At 47.8% G+C, this 17,371-nt stretch overlaps 1 protein-coding gene across 1 annotated transcript; it reads left to right on the forward strand.

The window, feature by feature from the left end:
- Positions 1 to 2,434: 2,434 nt before the first annotated feature.
- Positions 2,435 to 6,969, forward strand: LOC148042338 (SLAM family member 6-like; the record flags this gene model as incomplete). Its single annotated transcript, XM_087702940.1, has 3 exons — positions 2,435 to 2,792; positions 3,434 to 3,691; positions 6,328 to 6,969. Coding segments are annotated over 3 exons (693 nt in total), but the record flags the coding sequence as incomplete, so codon positions are not given.
- Between the last annotated feature and the right edge of the window lie 10,402 nt (positions 6,970 to 17,371).

Consider the following 17,371-nt stretch of genomic DNA (forward strand, 5'->3'; position numbering starts at 1 on the left):
AGCAGAATTTTGTAGAAGTAATATTTCAGCAGACCAGTTGACCAACCACAATGATGAGGGAACTGGAGGTCAAAACATACGATGAACTGTTGCAGGAACTTGGCATGGCTGGTCCAGGGAAGGACCAGGGGAGACAGGAGAGCATCTTCCAATATTTGAGGGTCAAGCTATTTCCCAAGGCACCTGAAGGCCGGACAAGGAATAATGGACAGAAACTGACCAAGGAGAGATTCAACCTGGAAATAAGGAGAGATTTTCTGACAATGAGAACAATCAACCCATGGAACAGAAGTTGCCTTCGGAAGTTGTGGGAGCTTCATCACTGGAGGCTTTCAAGAAGAGATTGTCAGAAATGGCTTAGAGTCTCCTGCTTGGGCGTAGGGTTGAACTAGAAGACCTATAAGGTCCCTTCCAATTCTGTTACTCTAAATTAAAAAAAATAAATTGCAACAGACACCACTGGCAGTAACACAACAATCCAGACATTCCCCTTAAACCAGATCATTCACACAACTGACCTGCAAAAACAACCTCTGGGCCACTTGGCTTATTCACATGCAGCTCCCGGCCCTTGGGATAAACACCAAGGAAGAGTTTGCTGCAGATTGTTCTTTGAAAAGTACAGATTACAGTGGTTGGAAGAAGTTTGGGGAATACAGAGTAACAGAACAGTTGGGAGGGACCTTGGAGGTCTTCTACTCCAACCCCTGCTCAAGCAGGAGACCATTTGCCATTCCAGACGAGTGGCTGTTCAGTCTCTTCTTGAAAGCCTCCCATGATGGAGCACTCACAGCCTCTGGAGGGAAGCCACACCGCTGGTTAATTGTTCTCACTGTCAGGAAATTTCTCTTTAGTTCTAGCTTGTTCCTCTCCTTGGTGAGATCTTGAGAAGATACAGTCCAGTGTAGGAATCTACTACTACTGTCAAGGTTCCAAGTAATGCACCCATCACAAGCAGGACTCTGAAGCAAGTAGGCTCCTCAAAGAACAGCTTTATTAGGAGATTCAAAGTGGTGGGAAGCCAACTCTGAGGATTCCCGCACTTTCCACCTCAGTAAAAGTGAAAGTTACCCCTTTCCCCAAACAAAAAATGACATTGTCAAATCCAGGAACGGGCTGCCTGCCTGGTTCCTCCTTTCCTCCTCCTCTGGCCAGCTGGTAGTTGGAACGTCCTTGACTCATGAGAGAACTATTTTGTTTTGTATGTGCCACTTCAGCTCCAAGCTGTGTCAAAGCCATGTGAAAAGAAATCTTGATAGGGGAAAATACTACAGAAAAGAAAACAGCTAAGTCATCTTCAGGGTTGACAACTACAACATCTCCAGATGAAGGCCTTCTGGTCTCTGTCTAAACAACAGCCAAGGAGATTTAAGTGGGATTTGCCACTAGAATATTTTTGTTGATGTCCAAATTTCATGGACATCCAAAATTTTATTGATGTTCAAGTTTTATTGATGTTGATGTTCAAGTTTTATTGATGTTCAAATTTCTTCTGTGTCATAATTCTTATGGTCCTTCCTATTATTCCTGACTTCACCTGGCCCTTTTTCATTCTAACCCTTTTTATACCCAACTATAAACTCTAAATAAACTTTTAAAATACGCTGGTACTATTTTATATCTTGGGGGTTAGATTCCCGGAATAAGCAGGCCTGGCTTCTCCAGATTATCAGTTTTACAAGAGCATAAATTTGTAGGGTTGGAAAGGACCATGAGAATCATCTGGTCCATCAAAACCATTTCAAGGCCCCTACTTTGCTGTTTCCACCCTGATTGCAGGAAAAAACAATTTGCTGCAGCCAACTCGCCATGGTCAACTTGCTATGGTCAACTTGCCATGGGACAACTCACCAGTCAACTCATCCTGGGACAACTCTCTGGAGGACAGGAGCTACACTAATATCAAAGAAATGGTGGAATAGAATCATTCAAGAAAGAATGCAAAAGGAGGGACGAGTTGAAAAATGGATGACAAAAATTAAAATAAAATTAATTTTTGTTTATTTCAAATAATTAAATTTTATTGTGAAATAGTCCCACAGCCAGTTGCCCTTGGTGAGTTGGCCACAGCAAGTTGGCTGTGGCAAGTTGTCCCATGCCACAGGTGGGGTTCCAGGAGACCAGCCTGGTAGCAGAAAGAGGCTAAACCCAAGCAAACCTTCCAATGATCACTCAGGTGTTCTCCAGGAGAGTCCTTCCTGTGGCCTGGTCATCCTGAGGCTTGGCGGACTGTTGAGTCTCTCTGGTGGGGCAGATCCTCCTTTTAAGCAGGCTCAGCTCCCACGTGGGACATTTGAACCCCACTTGCTACTCTATGAAAGAAAGGCCATTGCCCAGAGAGCCCTCATCATGTCTTCTATCTTGGAGCCATTCTGTCCTTGCTCAGAAAAGGCTTCCAGGGCCAGAAATGGGATGCATAGAAGGTCTCTTCTGACCCAACTTTGAAGGATTCCTCTTTCTTCTTGCAGGAACGTCTGGAGCAGAAGAACTGATTGGCATTCAGGGGGAGTCTGTCACATTCCAAGTGGAGACCTCTCCACCATTTCAAACAATTTCCTTGAGTAAAATTGTCAACAGCAATTCTATAAATGTTGCTTTGGTGACCTTCAAGGAGCTGTCATGTCCCTTCTTGTTCCTCCGCCCAGACTTTCAAAAGCGACTGAACATCTCCAGTAACTGCAGAAATTTACATCTTGGCCGTCTAGAGAAAGAGGACACTGGCAGATACAGTGTAGAAATTTTTTTACCAACTGAAAGGACAGCGGTCGAGTCCTTTGATCTGCGAGTTTTTAGTAAGTATCCCAGCCACAAATTCCTGGAATCTCTCCTTTGCCCAGGAAGATGTGGAGAGGTGGGGGAGATTTCTGTTGGAGGATGGAGGGCTATTAGAAGCTGAAATCAAGCAATATCTTGCACCCTTGGAAGGAGGTCTATGGGGGTCCATCACAGCTCCCTTCAGGCTCCCCTGCTCATGGGGCACAGGCTGGACTGGGTCAGGCCAAAAGTGGATTCCCATGAGGATGAAGAGTGAGGCAGGTGGGCTTTGAGGCTGGAATCTCCAGAGAGTCAGGATCCTCTTTGTGGATCTGGTGGGAGTGGCTGGACCCACAAACTCTTTGGGGTCAGGGGGTCCTTGAGGATCTGAGCCTGGAGCCTCATCCTCTTGCCCTCAATCCATGGCTTGGTATAAACAGGGCTTGGAGGAAGGCAGAGGATGAAGGGTACCTCCCCCCACACATGGTGGGCCTCTCTCTTCACAATGAGTGTTCCATGTGAGAGGGGAGAAATTCATTGTCAGAGAAATGAGTGACACGTATTTTGCCTGCTGTCATTCAAGCAAAACTATTCATTGACTCTCAACTGTTGCTGCTTGGCCTTCCTCCTTGGCCTTCTGCTCTTTCACAAATGGTGTCTCTCCATCTCTCCTGCCAAGAACGTTTGGTGGACTCTGATCTGAAAGTGACCTGCACTCCTGAGGGGACTGGAAACAGAACCTGGCAGCTGAATTGCTCTACAGGGACCTGGGAAGACAGAGTGAACATCGGCTGGACCTCATCTGCCCAGAGCACAGGTCCTACCCCTGGGAGCTCTGTGATCCGGTTTGTCTCCCAGGAGTTCAATGCAACATGCAGAGCAGAAAACCCTGTTAGCCAGACATCCAGGACAGTCTCCTTAAAGGAAGTTTGTGCAGGTAAGTTTTTCTCCTCTTAAAAGAGCCTGTGAGACCAAAGATGAATCTGGGATTCTCTGGAATGGTATAAGCTCTCCTGATGGAGCAGGGGTGTTAAACTCAATTTCATTGAGGACCACATTGGGGTGAAATCCAGCTGGTTCTGACAGGTTCTGGAGAACCAGTAGTGGAAATTTTGAGTAGTTCGGAGAACCGGTAAATGCCACCTCTGTCTGCCCCCCCCATCTATTCTATACCTCCGGAGACCCAGCTGATGGGGAGGGAATGGGGATTTTGCAGTATCCTTCCCCTGTCACCAAGCCACACCCACAGAACCGCTAGTAAAAATGTTGAATTTCACCACTGGGGCCGCATCAGGGCTGTAGTTGACCTTGAGGGCCAGGTGGGCATGGCTGACTGGGTGGGGGTGTCCATCTTGATGCCACTCCCCAAATTGCTGGCATGTTTCCTCTTCACATTGGGTAGACTGGGCCAAAGTGACGTCGGCCAGCCCCTTACATCTCCCAGGACAGTCCCACAGGCCGGTTCCAAAGACATCACGGGTCGAATCCTGCCCACAGACCTTGTGTTTGACCCACCCCCCATGGGGTTGGACTAGGAGACCCCCAAGAAGGCATAGAAAATCTTCCAACTCTGTTATACTGTTACATTTAGCTGAGAGACCAAAGTTTCTGGAGAAGGTAGATCTTCCCATGCAGAAGAACCATGGGATTTGGAAAGGGGTTGAGCTACAACCAACAATTCACAATTCTGGACAAACATGTGGATTATGATCCTTAAGCACTACTTCCTACCAACCATCACCTTTAATTTATATCCCTTTAATTTTAACTCTTTTGATCCCGTTGAGGGGAAGGAATCTCCCACTGGCCTTGGGAATCCTATTTAGCCTTTTAGTTTTCCATTTCCATCAGATTACATGCACAGCATTAAAAACTAGAAAATAGCTGGTTGAGGATTTTCTCCAGCTCTGGCGCCACTTAGCATCTCAGCATTTCCTGAGGTTGACGACTGAGGCACACCAGGTGCATCTTCCCCTTGTGAATGAGAAGGCCTCACCTGCAAAGTTTCATTTGGATGCCTCTGTTAGCAAATCCCCTACAGACCGTGTCCAGCAAAAGAAACTTACTCCGCAGACGAGAGCAACAGCGCTTAGACGGAGATATCACTCCACAGTGCTTTACAGACAGTGAAATGCAGAGCAGGCTTCCAGCAAAGGTGACCAATTAATTTGGGGAATGTAGCCAAATTGCTCTGGTTTACCCTGATTGTAGGATCCATGGCCTATGTAGAGTTCAAGCTAGCAACTTTATTGTCCTCTGCCTATAATACAGGAATCTCCCCTGACTGGCAGCTGGGAAAGGCCAGATAAGGCTTTCACACCTGTGGCTTCTTGTGTTTATATAGAGAGTAGGCTAATTCCCCACCTGAGCCCCCCTCCCAACAGGGACAGTTGCTCTCCAACAGGGACACAGAATCAAGTGGGGGGAGGGGTTAGGAACCTGGAGGGATCCTCAGACAAGGAGTCACAATTCCTCATTTGATTCTTTGCTGGACAGATCTCTAATGGTGACAATCAGTGGTGGGATTCAGCCAGTTTGCACCACTTTGGGAGAACCGGTTTTTAACTTTCTGTGCAGTTTGGTGATACTGGTTGTTGGAAGAAATCATTAGGGCAGAGAACCGGTTGTTAAATTATTTGAATCCCACCACTGGTGACGATGACCCTGCACGGAGATTCCAGTTATTGGGAAGATATTTCACCTAATTAAATCTAGGAAAATTGGCAAAGCTGTTGAATAGAAATATATTTTGCCGAAAAAGATCCAGCAACAGATGGTGGAGAAGCTAAACCAGGCTACTTAAGGGGCCTCCTGCTTTGAAAATGTAAATACCCAAATTATTATATTTCTTGCAATCACCTTCCTTTTCATTGGTTGTTAATAAACTCACAAAGTTCAAATATATATATAGTCACAACTGGTATGCCTTTAAATATATACCTCTCACCCTGGCTGGCTGATAAGGAATCGAGCTCTGTAGCTCAATGGTTAACACATCTGCCTGAGAGGCAATAGAGCACAGGTTCGATTCCCAACATAGGGTATGGCTAGCTGATGAGAGCTAAATAGCTTGAAATAGATCTATACTAGTCTCCCTTTATTTATTTATCAGCATAAATATAACATATATATATCTCAGTTTGGTAAAGAAGATGGTTTTACCTTAAGATGGCTAATGAGGCATACGCCTTGTGTTTAAAGCAAAAGGGATATTAATGCTTCAAACCTCTTATTGCCATTTGGAGAATGCAGTTACTCAACTCATTTTGCAAGCCTTTTAACGCAGGGACATGATAATGATCACATTGCATGCATTTCCTGTTCTACTTTTGCTCTCATTCCTCCAGTTTCCATTTGCAATAGTTTTGTGTTTGTAGTAAATGCTTTGACCTGAGAAAATCACAAAACTAACTAGGCTTGGCATTTTGCTTCAGGGAGGGTTAATGGGGTCTTTTGGCTATTAATCGGATGGCTTCCCCCAACCAGAGATGCATGATTTCTCACTGCCTGATCTCTGTTTCCTTTCGATCTGCTCTCTTCCACTTGCATTCTGCCCATCACGCTGAACCCCAGAAGAGAGACCTGGGACGGAGGACCCCCAAGTGAATGGTGAGCTCCACCCCCTCCTTGTAGCTTCCACCCTTCCCTGAGCTTGACTGTTTTCTTGCAGACGTTTCATGACCAAACTAGGGAATATCATCAGTGCTAGCACAAAATATCAATCAGCCATTAAACAAAGAACAACAAAAGCCATCCAAAAAGATAAAGTTATTAGCTGGAAAAAAAAGGAATAAATATAGGAAAAATCGTAAATGGTAAGTGCCATAAAGGGGAAAGGAACAATAGGACAATATCAACAATACATTTGGCTAAATTAGGGAAAATAATAATCACTTAATAGACATTTGGGTATCATTGAATTGTTTATCCAGCTGTAAGCTTTCTGTGTCCATTTCTGTTGATTTTTATGCTCCTGTTTATATGTGTTGTTCTTAATAAAGTGTGTTATGTATGTTGCAGATTAATAAAATAGATGTTTTTTTGTTTTTTATGTGCATTAATAAAGCTATGTATGCTATAAATAACACTGGTGTGTTTTCGCATGTTGCAGATTAATAAAGCTATGTTCTTAATAAAGTGTGTTATGTATGTTGCAGATTAATAAAACAGATGTGTTTTTGTATGTTTATGTGCATTAATAAAGCTATGTATGCTATAAATCAGTGTTTTTCAACCACTGTGCCGTGGCACACTAGTGTGCCGTGACATAGTGTAAGGTGTGCCGTGGGAGAATTACTTTATATATAGTCAATATAGGCACAGAGTTAAATTTTTTTAACATTTTCTAATGGTGGTGTGCCTTGTGATTTTTTTCATGAAAAAAAGTGTGCCTTTGCACAAAAAAGGTTGAAAAACACTGCTATAAATAACACTGGTGTGTTTTCGCATGTTGCAGATTAATAAAGCTATGCGCTTTTACATGTTGCAAATGAATAAAGCTGATGTGTTTCTGTATGTTGTACATAAAACAGGGTGTCTGTAAAAAAGAACTCCAGAGAACAGAAACAAGCATATTGTTATTACACTATTGAAGCTAACTATGTCTGGTTTGAGTTTGCAGGTAATCCCTGAGTTACAACAGTTCACTTAGCGGCTGTTCAAAGATTCAACCAACTCCCCCCCCAAGTACTTACGACCCAGTCCCAAAATTTTGAATGCTGCAGCACCATCATTCACACTTACCGTGTTTTCCCAAAAATAAGCCCTAGTGAGGGAGTTGGGCATGGTCAGCACAGCTCAACCACATGAGGGGATAAATGGGGAACTCATCGAATTTGCAGATGACACCAAGATGGCAGGAATAGCCAACACCCCAGAGGACAGGCTTAAGATACGGAAGGATCTTGACAAACTTGAACATTGGGCACTATCTAACAAAATGAAATTCAGTAGTGAAAAGAGTAAGGTTCTACATTTAGGCAAGAAAAATGAAATGCACAGGTACAGTATAGGTGGTACCTTCCTCAGTAGTAGTAACTGTGAGAGGGATCTTGGAGTCCTAGCAGGCAACCATTGAAATAGGAGCCAGCCGTGTGCAGCAGCTGCCAAAAAAGCCAACACAGTTCTAGGCTGCATCAACAGAGGGATAGAATCAAGGTCACGTGAAGTATTAAGACCACTTTATCAGGCCTTGGGAAGGCCACACTTGGAATACTGCATTCAGTTTTGGTCGCCACAATGTAGAAAAGATGTGGAGACTCTGGAAAGAGGGCAGAGAAGAGCAACAAAGAGGATTAGGGGACTGGAGGCTAAAACATACGAAGAATGGTTGCAGGAACTGGGTAGGTCTAGTTTAATGAAAAGAAGGACCAGGGGAGACAGGATAGCAGTCTTCCAGTATCTCAGGGGCTGCCCCAAAGAAGAGGGAGTCAAGCTATCCTCCAAGGCACCTAAGGGTAGAGCAAGAAGCAATGGGTGGAAACTAATCAAGGAGAGAAGCAACTTAGAACTGAGGAGAAATTTCCTGACAGTGTGAACAATTAATCAGTGCAACAGAAGTTGTGAATGCCCCAACACTGGAAGTCTTTAAGATAGCCATTTGCCTGAAACAGGGATTCCTGCCTAGGCAGGGGGTTGGACTAGAAGACCTCCAAGGTCCCTTCCAACTCTGCTATTGCATATTGTCCATTCACAAACAAGGGCCGCAAACCCTGAGGTGGTGCTTAGCATGGCAGCTCCTTCCCTTCCCCGTGGAGACTCTGCTCCTTAATCACGGCCCCATGGATTGGCTAAGCCAGCAAGGGCCAGGAGCGCCTTCTTGTTCTGTCTCTCCAGGTGCCTGAAGGGGTTTCCAGTGCACTCGAACCAGGCCCGGCTCTGCCTGTGGTGCCAGGCAACCTCACAGCCAAGGGCCTCTCTCTCCCACAGCCCCCCTCGTGGTTCTGGAGCATCCATGGTTCCCACTCCACCAGAGCTGGAGCTCAGTCTTGCTCAGGCTGCTGCTACAGAACGACAAAGCGGAATATCCCTTCTCGGGCCTCTAGCCCGGCTGCTGTTGGCCTCGTGGGGGCTCTTCAACCTCCTGGCCATGCTGCTCGTGGCTGCCCTGGTGGCCGGCTTCTGCCTGGTGGTTAGGGAAGACGGGGCTTTGGGGCCCTCTTCCATCCCTCTGTCCCACTGCAGGGCCACCATGGAACTCCTGCCTGCCAAAGCGTGGTTCCACCCCTCTCCCGCCCTGCATGGCTTCAGCGGGTAGAGACTCAGGGGTGGCCCTACAGTGGGACAGACGGATGGAGGGCAGATGAGAGGTTGCCTCTTCCTCTTTTGCACCCAAACCCCCCTCTTTCCTGGTCACCGGGGTTTTGGGGTGCAAAAGAAGGAAGGGGCATGGCCTTTTGCCTCATCGTAGCGATAGCCTGAGCATAGCAATAGCAGTTAGACTTATATACTGCTTCATAGGGCTTTCAGCCCTCTCTAAGCGGTTTACAGAGTCAGCATATCGCCCCCAGCAATCCGGGTCCTCATTTCACCCATCTCGGAAGGATGGAAGGCTGAGTCAACCTTGAGCCGGTGAGATTTGAACCGCTGAACTGCAGATAACAGTCAGCTGAAGTGGCCTGCAGTACTGCACCCTAACCACTGCGCCACCTCGGCTCTTTTGAGCCTGAGCTCCAGTGTCCCAGGAGCAGCAGGGCCAGCAGGCAGGGCAAGCATAGGCTGGGGCACACCAAGAGTTTGGCCCATTGCAGCCACAGGCAAGTGGACGGTCGGATGGAGGGTAGGGCCGGCGGCACAGCACTCTCACTTCCATCAACCCCCCCAAAAAGGAAAAAGAAACCCTAGTGCTTACTTTTGAGCCCCAAAGGAAATAAGACAGGGTCTTATTTTCTGGAAAACTTATTACGAACGACAGTGGAGGTGCTGCAGCCTTTGCCCTGCCATGAGGCCCGTGGAGACTCACTTACCTTGCGATGACTTCCCCACCTTGAGACTACATAGCGATGTCCACCAGTGACATGCGGTGAGGTTTATGGCTGGTGAGGCACTGACACAGTGGTGGGTTTCAAATTTTTTTAGACTTGTGGACTTCAACTCCCAGAATTCCACAGCCAGGCATGCTCAGTTCCGATTTAAAGCGACAGCATTTGTTTTTCTCCTTTGTGAAAAAGTTTCCTTCATTCTTTTCCTTCTCCCTCCCTCTCCTTCCTCCCTCTCTCCCCCCCTCTCAAACAGACACATACACAGAGAGAAGTTGGATTGGACTATCTATCCTACCCCCTCTCTCCCTCACACTCTCTCAAACAAACACAGAAGTTGGATTGGATATATTTTCCAATGGCTTGAAAGCAGCTCCTCTGCCATACCACCCCCGCCATTCCCCTGCTGCCTTCCGATCTGAACCTTCAATTGCAGGCGGAGCCACGTTGCCTTTTCAAACTTGTAAACAGTGAAGCTGGGCTTATATAGTTTTATCCAGCTGTGTGTGTGTGTGTGTGTGTGTGTGTGTGTGTGTGTTTGAAAGGGCAACGTGGCTCTGCCTGCAATCAAACTACACTTGGGGAGGGATGTGCACTTGAGGATGAAGTTTGAATTCCTCACCCTCCCTCCAACCCACACGTACCTTTTCCAGCTGTTTCAGGGATGACTCTGCTTAACTGTTTAAAAAAGCCTCTTAAAAAGTGCCCTCTACAGGAGGAGGCAGGAGAATGACGTGCCTCACCTATGTCAGGCATTTTTCAGCTTTTAACCCTTGCTTAACTCTGCTCGAGTGATCATAAAACGGCTAAAGTCAGACTAGATGAGGCACGTCATTCTCCTGCCTCCTCCTGTAGAGGGCGCTTTTTTAGAGGCTTTTTTAAACAGTTAAGCAGAATCATCCATGGTAGCTCTGGCAGCAACTAGCTCAGCCTGACCTCAGCTCTTGCCTTTTTCCTTTTACATTTTTTTTTCTTTTCATGATGACAATGGTGAGGCTCTGACTCCCCTGCCTCCCCTGACTGCACATCCCTGATGTCCACCCAGTCACATGACCCCCATCAAGTCACACCCACAGAACCGGTAGGGAAAATAATTAGATTTCACCACTGAGGAGATCTTATTTCATTGTGGACAAATGATTGTCCAATCGTTTCTTAAAAACTTCCAGTGAGGGAGCAGCCACAAGCCATTCCACTGGATGGATATTCAAAATACCCCAAACCTCCCTAGGAAAAAAATGGTGTTAGGAGATTCAATTCTCAAGCGACAAGCCCACCTGGCGTGCACTGCCCTATTCTCTCTGATAGCCACCTCATTTCCAATTAAGATGGTGGGGAATCTATGCAGAGGGAGGAAATTGCATGGATTCCCCACCCACCCCCTTCATTGGAAATGAGGCGGCTGTCAGAGGAGAGAGCAGCATGTGCTCGTGGGCTTGTCCAATGAATCCTCCCCTCCTGTTCCTTCTTCGCCTGTTTGAACAAGCCACACGGGGTGCGCTCCCTTGTCTTTCACAGCCGCATCGTTTCCAATTGCGGGGGGTGGGGGTGTCAAAGACAAGGGAGCACCCCCTGCGTGGCTTGTTCAAACAGCAGAAGAAGGAACAGGAGGGGAGTTCCACATGGGGCTTTTCAAACAGCCAAACTTTTCAAACAGCCAAAGAACGAAAGAAAGAGGGAGAGAGAGAGAGAGAGAGAGAGAGAGAGAGAGAAAGAAAGAAAGAAAGAAAGAAAGAAAGAAAGAAAGAAAGAAAGAGGGGGAGAGTGACACAAGGAAGGAAGGAAGGAAGAAAGAAAGAAAGAAAAAAAGGAAGGAAGGAAAGAAAGAGGGAGAGGGAGAGAGAGATACTCAAGAAAGAAAGGAAGAAGGAAGGAAGAAAGAAAGAAAGAGGGAGAGACTAAAGAAAGAAAGAAAGAAAGAAAGAAAGAAAGAAAGAAAGAAAGAAAGAAAAAGAAAGAACTTATGATCACAATTGAGCCCAAAATTTTGGTTGCTAAGCAAGAGCATTGTTAAATGAGTTTCACCACATTTTACAAGTTGGCCATTCCCACCCGGTCACATGACTGCCAAGCCACGCCCACAAAATAGGCTACACCTGCAGAATAGTTTCTAAAAAAAATGTGAAACCCACCACTGCCCTCTACAAGTGTGGCCAAGGCCAATCTCTCAAATGAGCATCCCCGGTTGTGAATATACCCCAGCAGGAGGCAACATTTGAGGGCAGGGAAAAAAGGGGGGAGAGGGCCACATGCTTAAGGGGCTCCTGGAGCCTCCTCCCTTCTTAGTCAGAATAACAGAAAGCAGAGTTTGAAGGGCTCTTGGAGGTCTTCTAGCCTAACCCCCTGCTCAAGCAGGAGGCCATTCCAGACAAAGACAGTTCAGTTTCTTTTTGTAAGCTTCCAGTGATGGAGAACCCACAACTTCTGGAGGCAAGTCTTTCCACCGATTAATTGTTCTCACGGTCAGGAAATTCATCCTTAATTGCTTCTCTCCTTGATTAGTTTCCATCTGTTGCTGCTTCTCCTGCCATCAGAATCAGAATAGAGCTGGAAGGGACCTTGGAGGTCTTCTACTCCAATCCCCTGCTCAAGCAGCAGACCCTCTACCATTTCAGACAGGTGGCTGTTCCGTCTCGTCTTAAAAACCTCCAGGGATGAAACACACACAACTTCTGGTGGCAAACTGTTCCACTGGTTAATTGTCCTCACTGTTAGAAAATTCCTCCTTAATTCCTGGTTGCTTCTCCCCTTGATTAGTTTCCACCCATTGTTTCTTGTCCTTCCCTTTGGAGAATAAGTTGACCCCTTCTTCTTTGTGGCAGCCCCTCAAGTACTTGGACACTGCTATCATGACCCCAGTGGTGGGTTTCCATTTATTTTATTACCAGTTCACTCGTGTGCTCACACGACGCTGCTGCGCATGTGTAGAAACATCCAGGCAGATGGGCGGAGCCTCCCGCCACTATCACTACCAGTTCTCCCACCTCTGCCGGTTTCTGCCGGTTCCGGGGTGAACCAGCAGAAACCCAATTCTGCATACACCCCAGTCCCCCTTTTCCAAAACTTCTTCTTCCTTTCTCTTCCCCTCCTTTTAGAAAAGTGAAGCTCTTTCACCCCTCGTCTCATCAACTCAGCACCCAGAAGTCTTTTTCTCATAAGGGTTGAAGAGCCACCTACCAGTCCATCAACGAGCAGATAGGACATGAATGTTTGCTGCCCCAATTCTTCCTGTTTCGGATTGTCCCAAAGCTAAGCTTTGGAAAAGGATTGCTGAATTCCTTCAATGGTGGGAAATCTGCCACCAGGCTGGAAGGAGGAGTCAAGCGAGGACCTAGCTTAGAGTTCTCACACAGCCACAAATGGCAGAAGCTTGACTCCCATGCTCGATGAAGCTTTATCTGAGCTTTCCCAGGGGAAAGCAACTTGCCCGGGCAAATTCTTATAGCATAGGCAATAAACAATAAAGTTACTGACTTTCATTATTTACAAGTGACTATAGTTGCTTACACCTGACACCCAGCTAGGTTTTCAACTCTCCGTAGCAGGCAGGGAAGCATTGATAAATCCGTGACCCGTCAAAAGCGCGAACGTCATAAGCGGCGCTAAAACCACGATTTCAAAACCGCGCTGACAACAGCGCGCCGACAACAGCGCGCCGACAGAAGCGCGATTTCATTTAAGGTAAGATTTACAGTTAGGTTTAGGGTTAGGTTTAGGGTTAGGTTTAGGTTTAGGGTTAGGGTTAGGGTTAGGGTTAGGGTTAGGGTTAGGTTGAGGGTTACGTTACAGCGCGCTTCTGTCGGCGTGCTTTTGTCGGCGTGCTTTAGGGCTAATTAGTCGCTAATTCGTCGCGCGGTTTTGTCACCGCGCTTTAGACACCGCGGTTTAGTCAGGCGCGCTTTTGTTGTGTGGAACATTTTGTTGTGTGCATTTGTGGTGGAACCGATAAATCACTTACTGTATTATTAAGGGAGTTTGAAAAAGGGGGCATGTTTTCACAAATGTTTGAAGCTGCCAATTTAGCCCTCTGTCAAAACTCGGTCTGGGTTTTGCATGAATGTTTTGTATTTGTGAGCTCAAACATCCCCTCCTTTAATGGGTTGGAGTAGAAGATCTCTAAGGACCCTCCAACATTATTTTATGTTCTACAGACACTTTTAGCTTTCTGGACTAGCCCTTTTCTAATCAGAAAAGGGTGAGACTTAAAACACTTCTTCAATGGATAATTAGAACTGCAGAAAAAACAATGGCTGCCAACCTGCCTTCTTCCATTGAGGACCTGCACACTGCAGGAGTCAAAAACAGAGCTGTGAAAATATCTACACACCCCTCGCATCCTGGACATAAATTGTTTCAACTCCTACCCTCAAAACGACACTATAGGGCACTACACACCACAACAACTGGCCACAAGGACAGTTTTCCCCCGCATGCTTAACAACTAATTCCCACAACATTGTCAACAATTTACTAAGACTGTATTACTATTATTATTCTCTTCCTTCCTAATATCTATCCCTCCCCACTTATGACTATGGTTATGTTGCTTGTATCTTTCAATTTATATTGTTTTTATTTGTTTCCTAGCACGATTTGATACCTTATTAGTAACTTTGACTATCCCTGTTTTATTCTTGATGAATGTATTTTATTCTCTTTATGTACACTGAGAGCATAGGCACCAAAGACAAATTCCTTGTGTTTTATTTGTTTTTTGTTTTGTTTGTTTTGTTTGTTTTATTGCAAATTTATATGCCGCCCTTTTCCCTGAGGGGACTCAGGGCGGCTTACAACAATAAAGGGAAGGGGGTGCAAGACAAAACTTAAAAAGAAAAAAAATCGTGATTAAAGGAAATTGGTCATAAAAACACAACATTCACTCAACATTCGGGCGGGGTGAGAGTAATCCTATCCCCAGGCCTGACGGGATAGCCAGTTCTTGAGGGCTGTGCGGAAGGCCTGGACTGTGGTGAGGGTACGGATCTCCACGGGGAGGTTGTTCCATAATGTCGGAGCTGCAACTGAGAAGGCTCTCCTCCGCGTAGTCGCCAGTCGGCACTGACTGGCGAATGGAATTCGGAGGAGGCCTACTCTGTGCGATCTGATGGGACGCAGGGAGGTAATTGGCAGGAGGCGGTCTCTCAAATAGTCAGATCCACTACCATGGAGCGCTTTATAGGTGGTAAGTAAGACCTTGAAGTGCACCCGACGATCAACAGGTAGCCAGCGCAGCTCACGGAGGATTGGTGTTATATGGGCGAACCGTGGTGCGCCCATAATCACTCGCGCGGCCGCGTTCTGGACTAGCTGAAGTCGCCGGATGCTCTTCAAGGGCAGCCCCATGTAGAGCACATTGCAGTATTCCAGCCTAGAGATCACAAGGGCTCGAGTGACTGTTGTGAGAGCCTCCCGGTTCAGGTAGGGCCGCAACTGGCGCACCAGGCGAACCTGGGCAAATGCCCCCCTGGTCACAGCCGACAAATGGTGGTCAAAACTCAGCTGTGGGTCCAGGAGGACTCCCAAGTTGCGGACCCTATCTGAGGGGAATAAATTTTGCCCCCCCAGCCTGATTGATGGAACGTTAACCAAATTTTTGGGAGGAAAACACAACAGCCACTCGGTCTTTTCCGGGTTGAGTACCAGTTTGTTAGCTCTCATCCAGTCTTTAACAGCCTCAAGGCCCCGGTTCATCACGTCCACCGCTTCATTGAGTTGGCACGGGGCGGACAGATACAACTGCGTATCGTCCGCATATTGATGGTACTTAATCCCGTGCCTCCGAATGATCTCGCCCAGCGGTTTCATGTATATGTTAAATAGCAGGGGGGACAGAACCGAACCCTGCGGCACCCCATAGGTTAGGGGCCTCGGGGACGATCTCTCCCTCCCCACCAACACCGACTGCGACCTGTCCGAGAGGTAGGAGGAGAACCACTGTAAAACAGTGCCGCCCACCCCCACCTCCCGCAGTCGTCGCAGAAGGATACCATGGTCGATGGTATCGAAAGCCGCTGAGAGGTCAAGGAGAACCAGGATGGACGCATAGCCTCCATCTCTGGCTCTCCAGAGATCATCGGTCAATGCGACCAAAGCGGTTTCAGTGCTGTAACCGGGCCTGAAGCCAGACTGGAAGGGGTCAAGGTAGTTAGCTTCCTCCAAGGTACGCTGAAGCTGTAAGGCCACCACCTTCTCAACAACCTTCCCCAGAAAGGGGAGGTTGGAGACTGGACGATAGTTGTTAAGAACTGCTGGATCCAAGGACGGTTTCTTCAGGAGGGGCCTCACCACCGCCGCCTTAAGTGCGGTGGGGAGGTGTCCCTCCCGAAGAGAGGCGGTGACAACCGCCTGGATCCAGCCTCGTGTCACCTCTCTGCTGTTGGCAGTCAGCCAAGAGGGACACGGGTCCAGTATACAGGTGGAGGAACTCACAGCTCGCATAGCCTTGTCCACATCCCCAGAGGCAACATCCTGAAACTCAACCCAGAGATGGTCTACCAAGTTATTCCCCTGTGTCCCGGCTGGATCTGCAGGGGTGGAGTCCAGTTCCGATCGAAACCGAGCAATTTTGTCCGCCAAGAACTGACTATATTCCTCAGCCCTTCCCTGTATGGGGTTCCCCGTCTCCCTCCTATTTAGGAGGGAGCGGGTTATCCCAAACAGGGCGGCTGGGCGAGACTCGGCGGACGCTACCAAGGAGGCAATGTGTGATCTTTTGGCAGTTCTCAATGCCCAAATATACTCCTTGGTGCAGGCTGTCAACAATGCTCGGTTCGGTACGGACCTATCGGATCTCCACCGGTGCTCTAGGCGTCTCCTCCGGCGCTTTATCTCGCGGAGCTCCTCGGTGAACCAAGGGGGTCTCCGCGAGCTGCTGACCCGGAGGGGCCGTAGTGGCGCAATTCGGTCAAGAGACTCTGATGCCGCCGAGTGCCAGGCCGCAGCAATAGTCTCCGCCGAACTGTGGGCGAGAGCATCTGGAATGACCCCAAGCTCCGTCTGGAACCTAACAGGGTCCATCAGTCGCCTGGGGCGGAACCACCTGGTCGGTTCCTCCTCCCTACAGTGGGGGTTTGGCCTCCGGAAGTCTAGCCTCAGTAGGTAGTGGTCTGACCACGACAGGGGAATGGTCTCATTTCCCCTCAGACCAAGATCATAATTCCACTGCTCCGAGAGGAATACGAGGTCGAGTGTATGTCCCGCCAAGTGGGTAGGGCCTCGAATTACCTGGGTCAGGCCCATGGCTGTCATGGAGGCCATGAACTCCTGCGCTCCATCAGAGTGTTCGCCGAGCGAAGGCAAATTGAAGTCCCCCAGAACCATTAGTCTAGGGAACTCAATTGCTAGCTCGGCTATTGACTCGAGGAGCGCAGGGAGGGCCGCTGCAACGCAGTTGGGAGGCAGGTACGTTAGCAGCAAACCCGCTTGACCCTTGAGGTCCAACTTCACTAGCAGGGACTCACACCCGACAAGCTCCGGAGCAGGGATCCTACGAGGAGCTAAAGACTCCCGGACTACAATAGCCACACCGCCACCCCTTCCCTGGGCTCTCGGCTGATGAAGCACCTGAAACCCGTCTGGGCACAGCTCTACGAGGGGGACTCCTCCCTCCGTGCCCAGCCATGTTTCAGTAATACATGCCA

Source organism: Thamnophis sirtalis, unplaced genomic scaffold (assembly GCF_051295495.1).
Source record: "Thamnophis sirtalis isolate CommonGarterSnake01/CBP01778 unplaced genomic scaffold, rThaSir2_p1.2 scaffold_18, whole genome shotgun sequence".
In the NCBI taxonomy this organism is placed as follows: domain Eukaryota; kingdom Metazoa; phylum Chordata; class Lepidosauria; order Squamata; family Natricidae; genus Thamnophis; species Thamnophis sirtalis.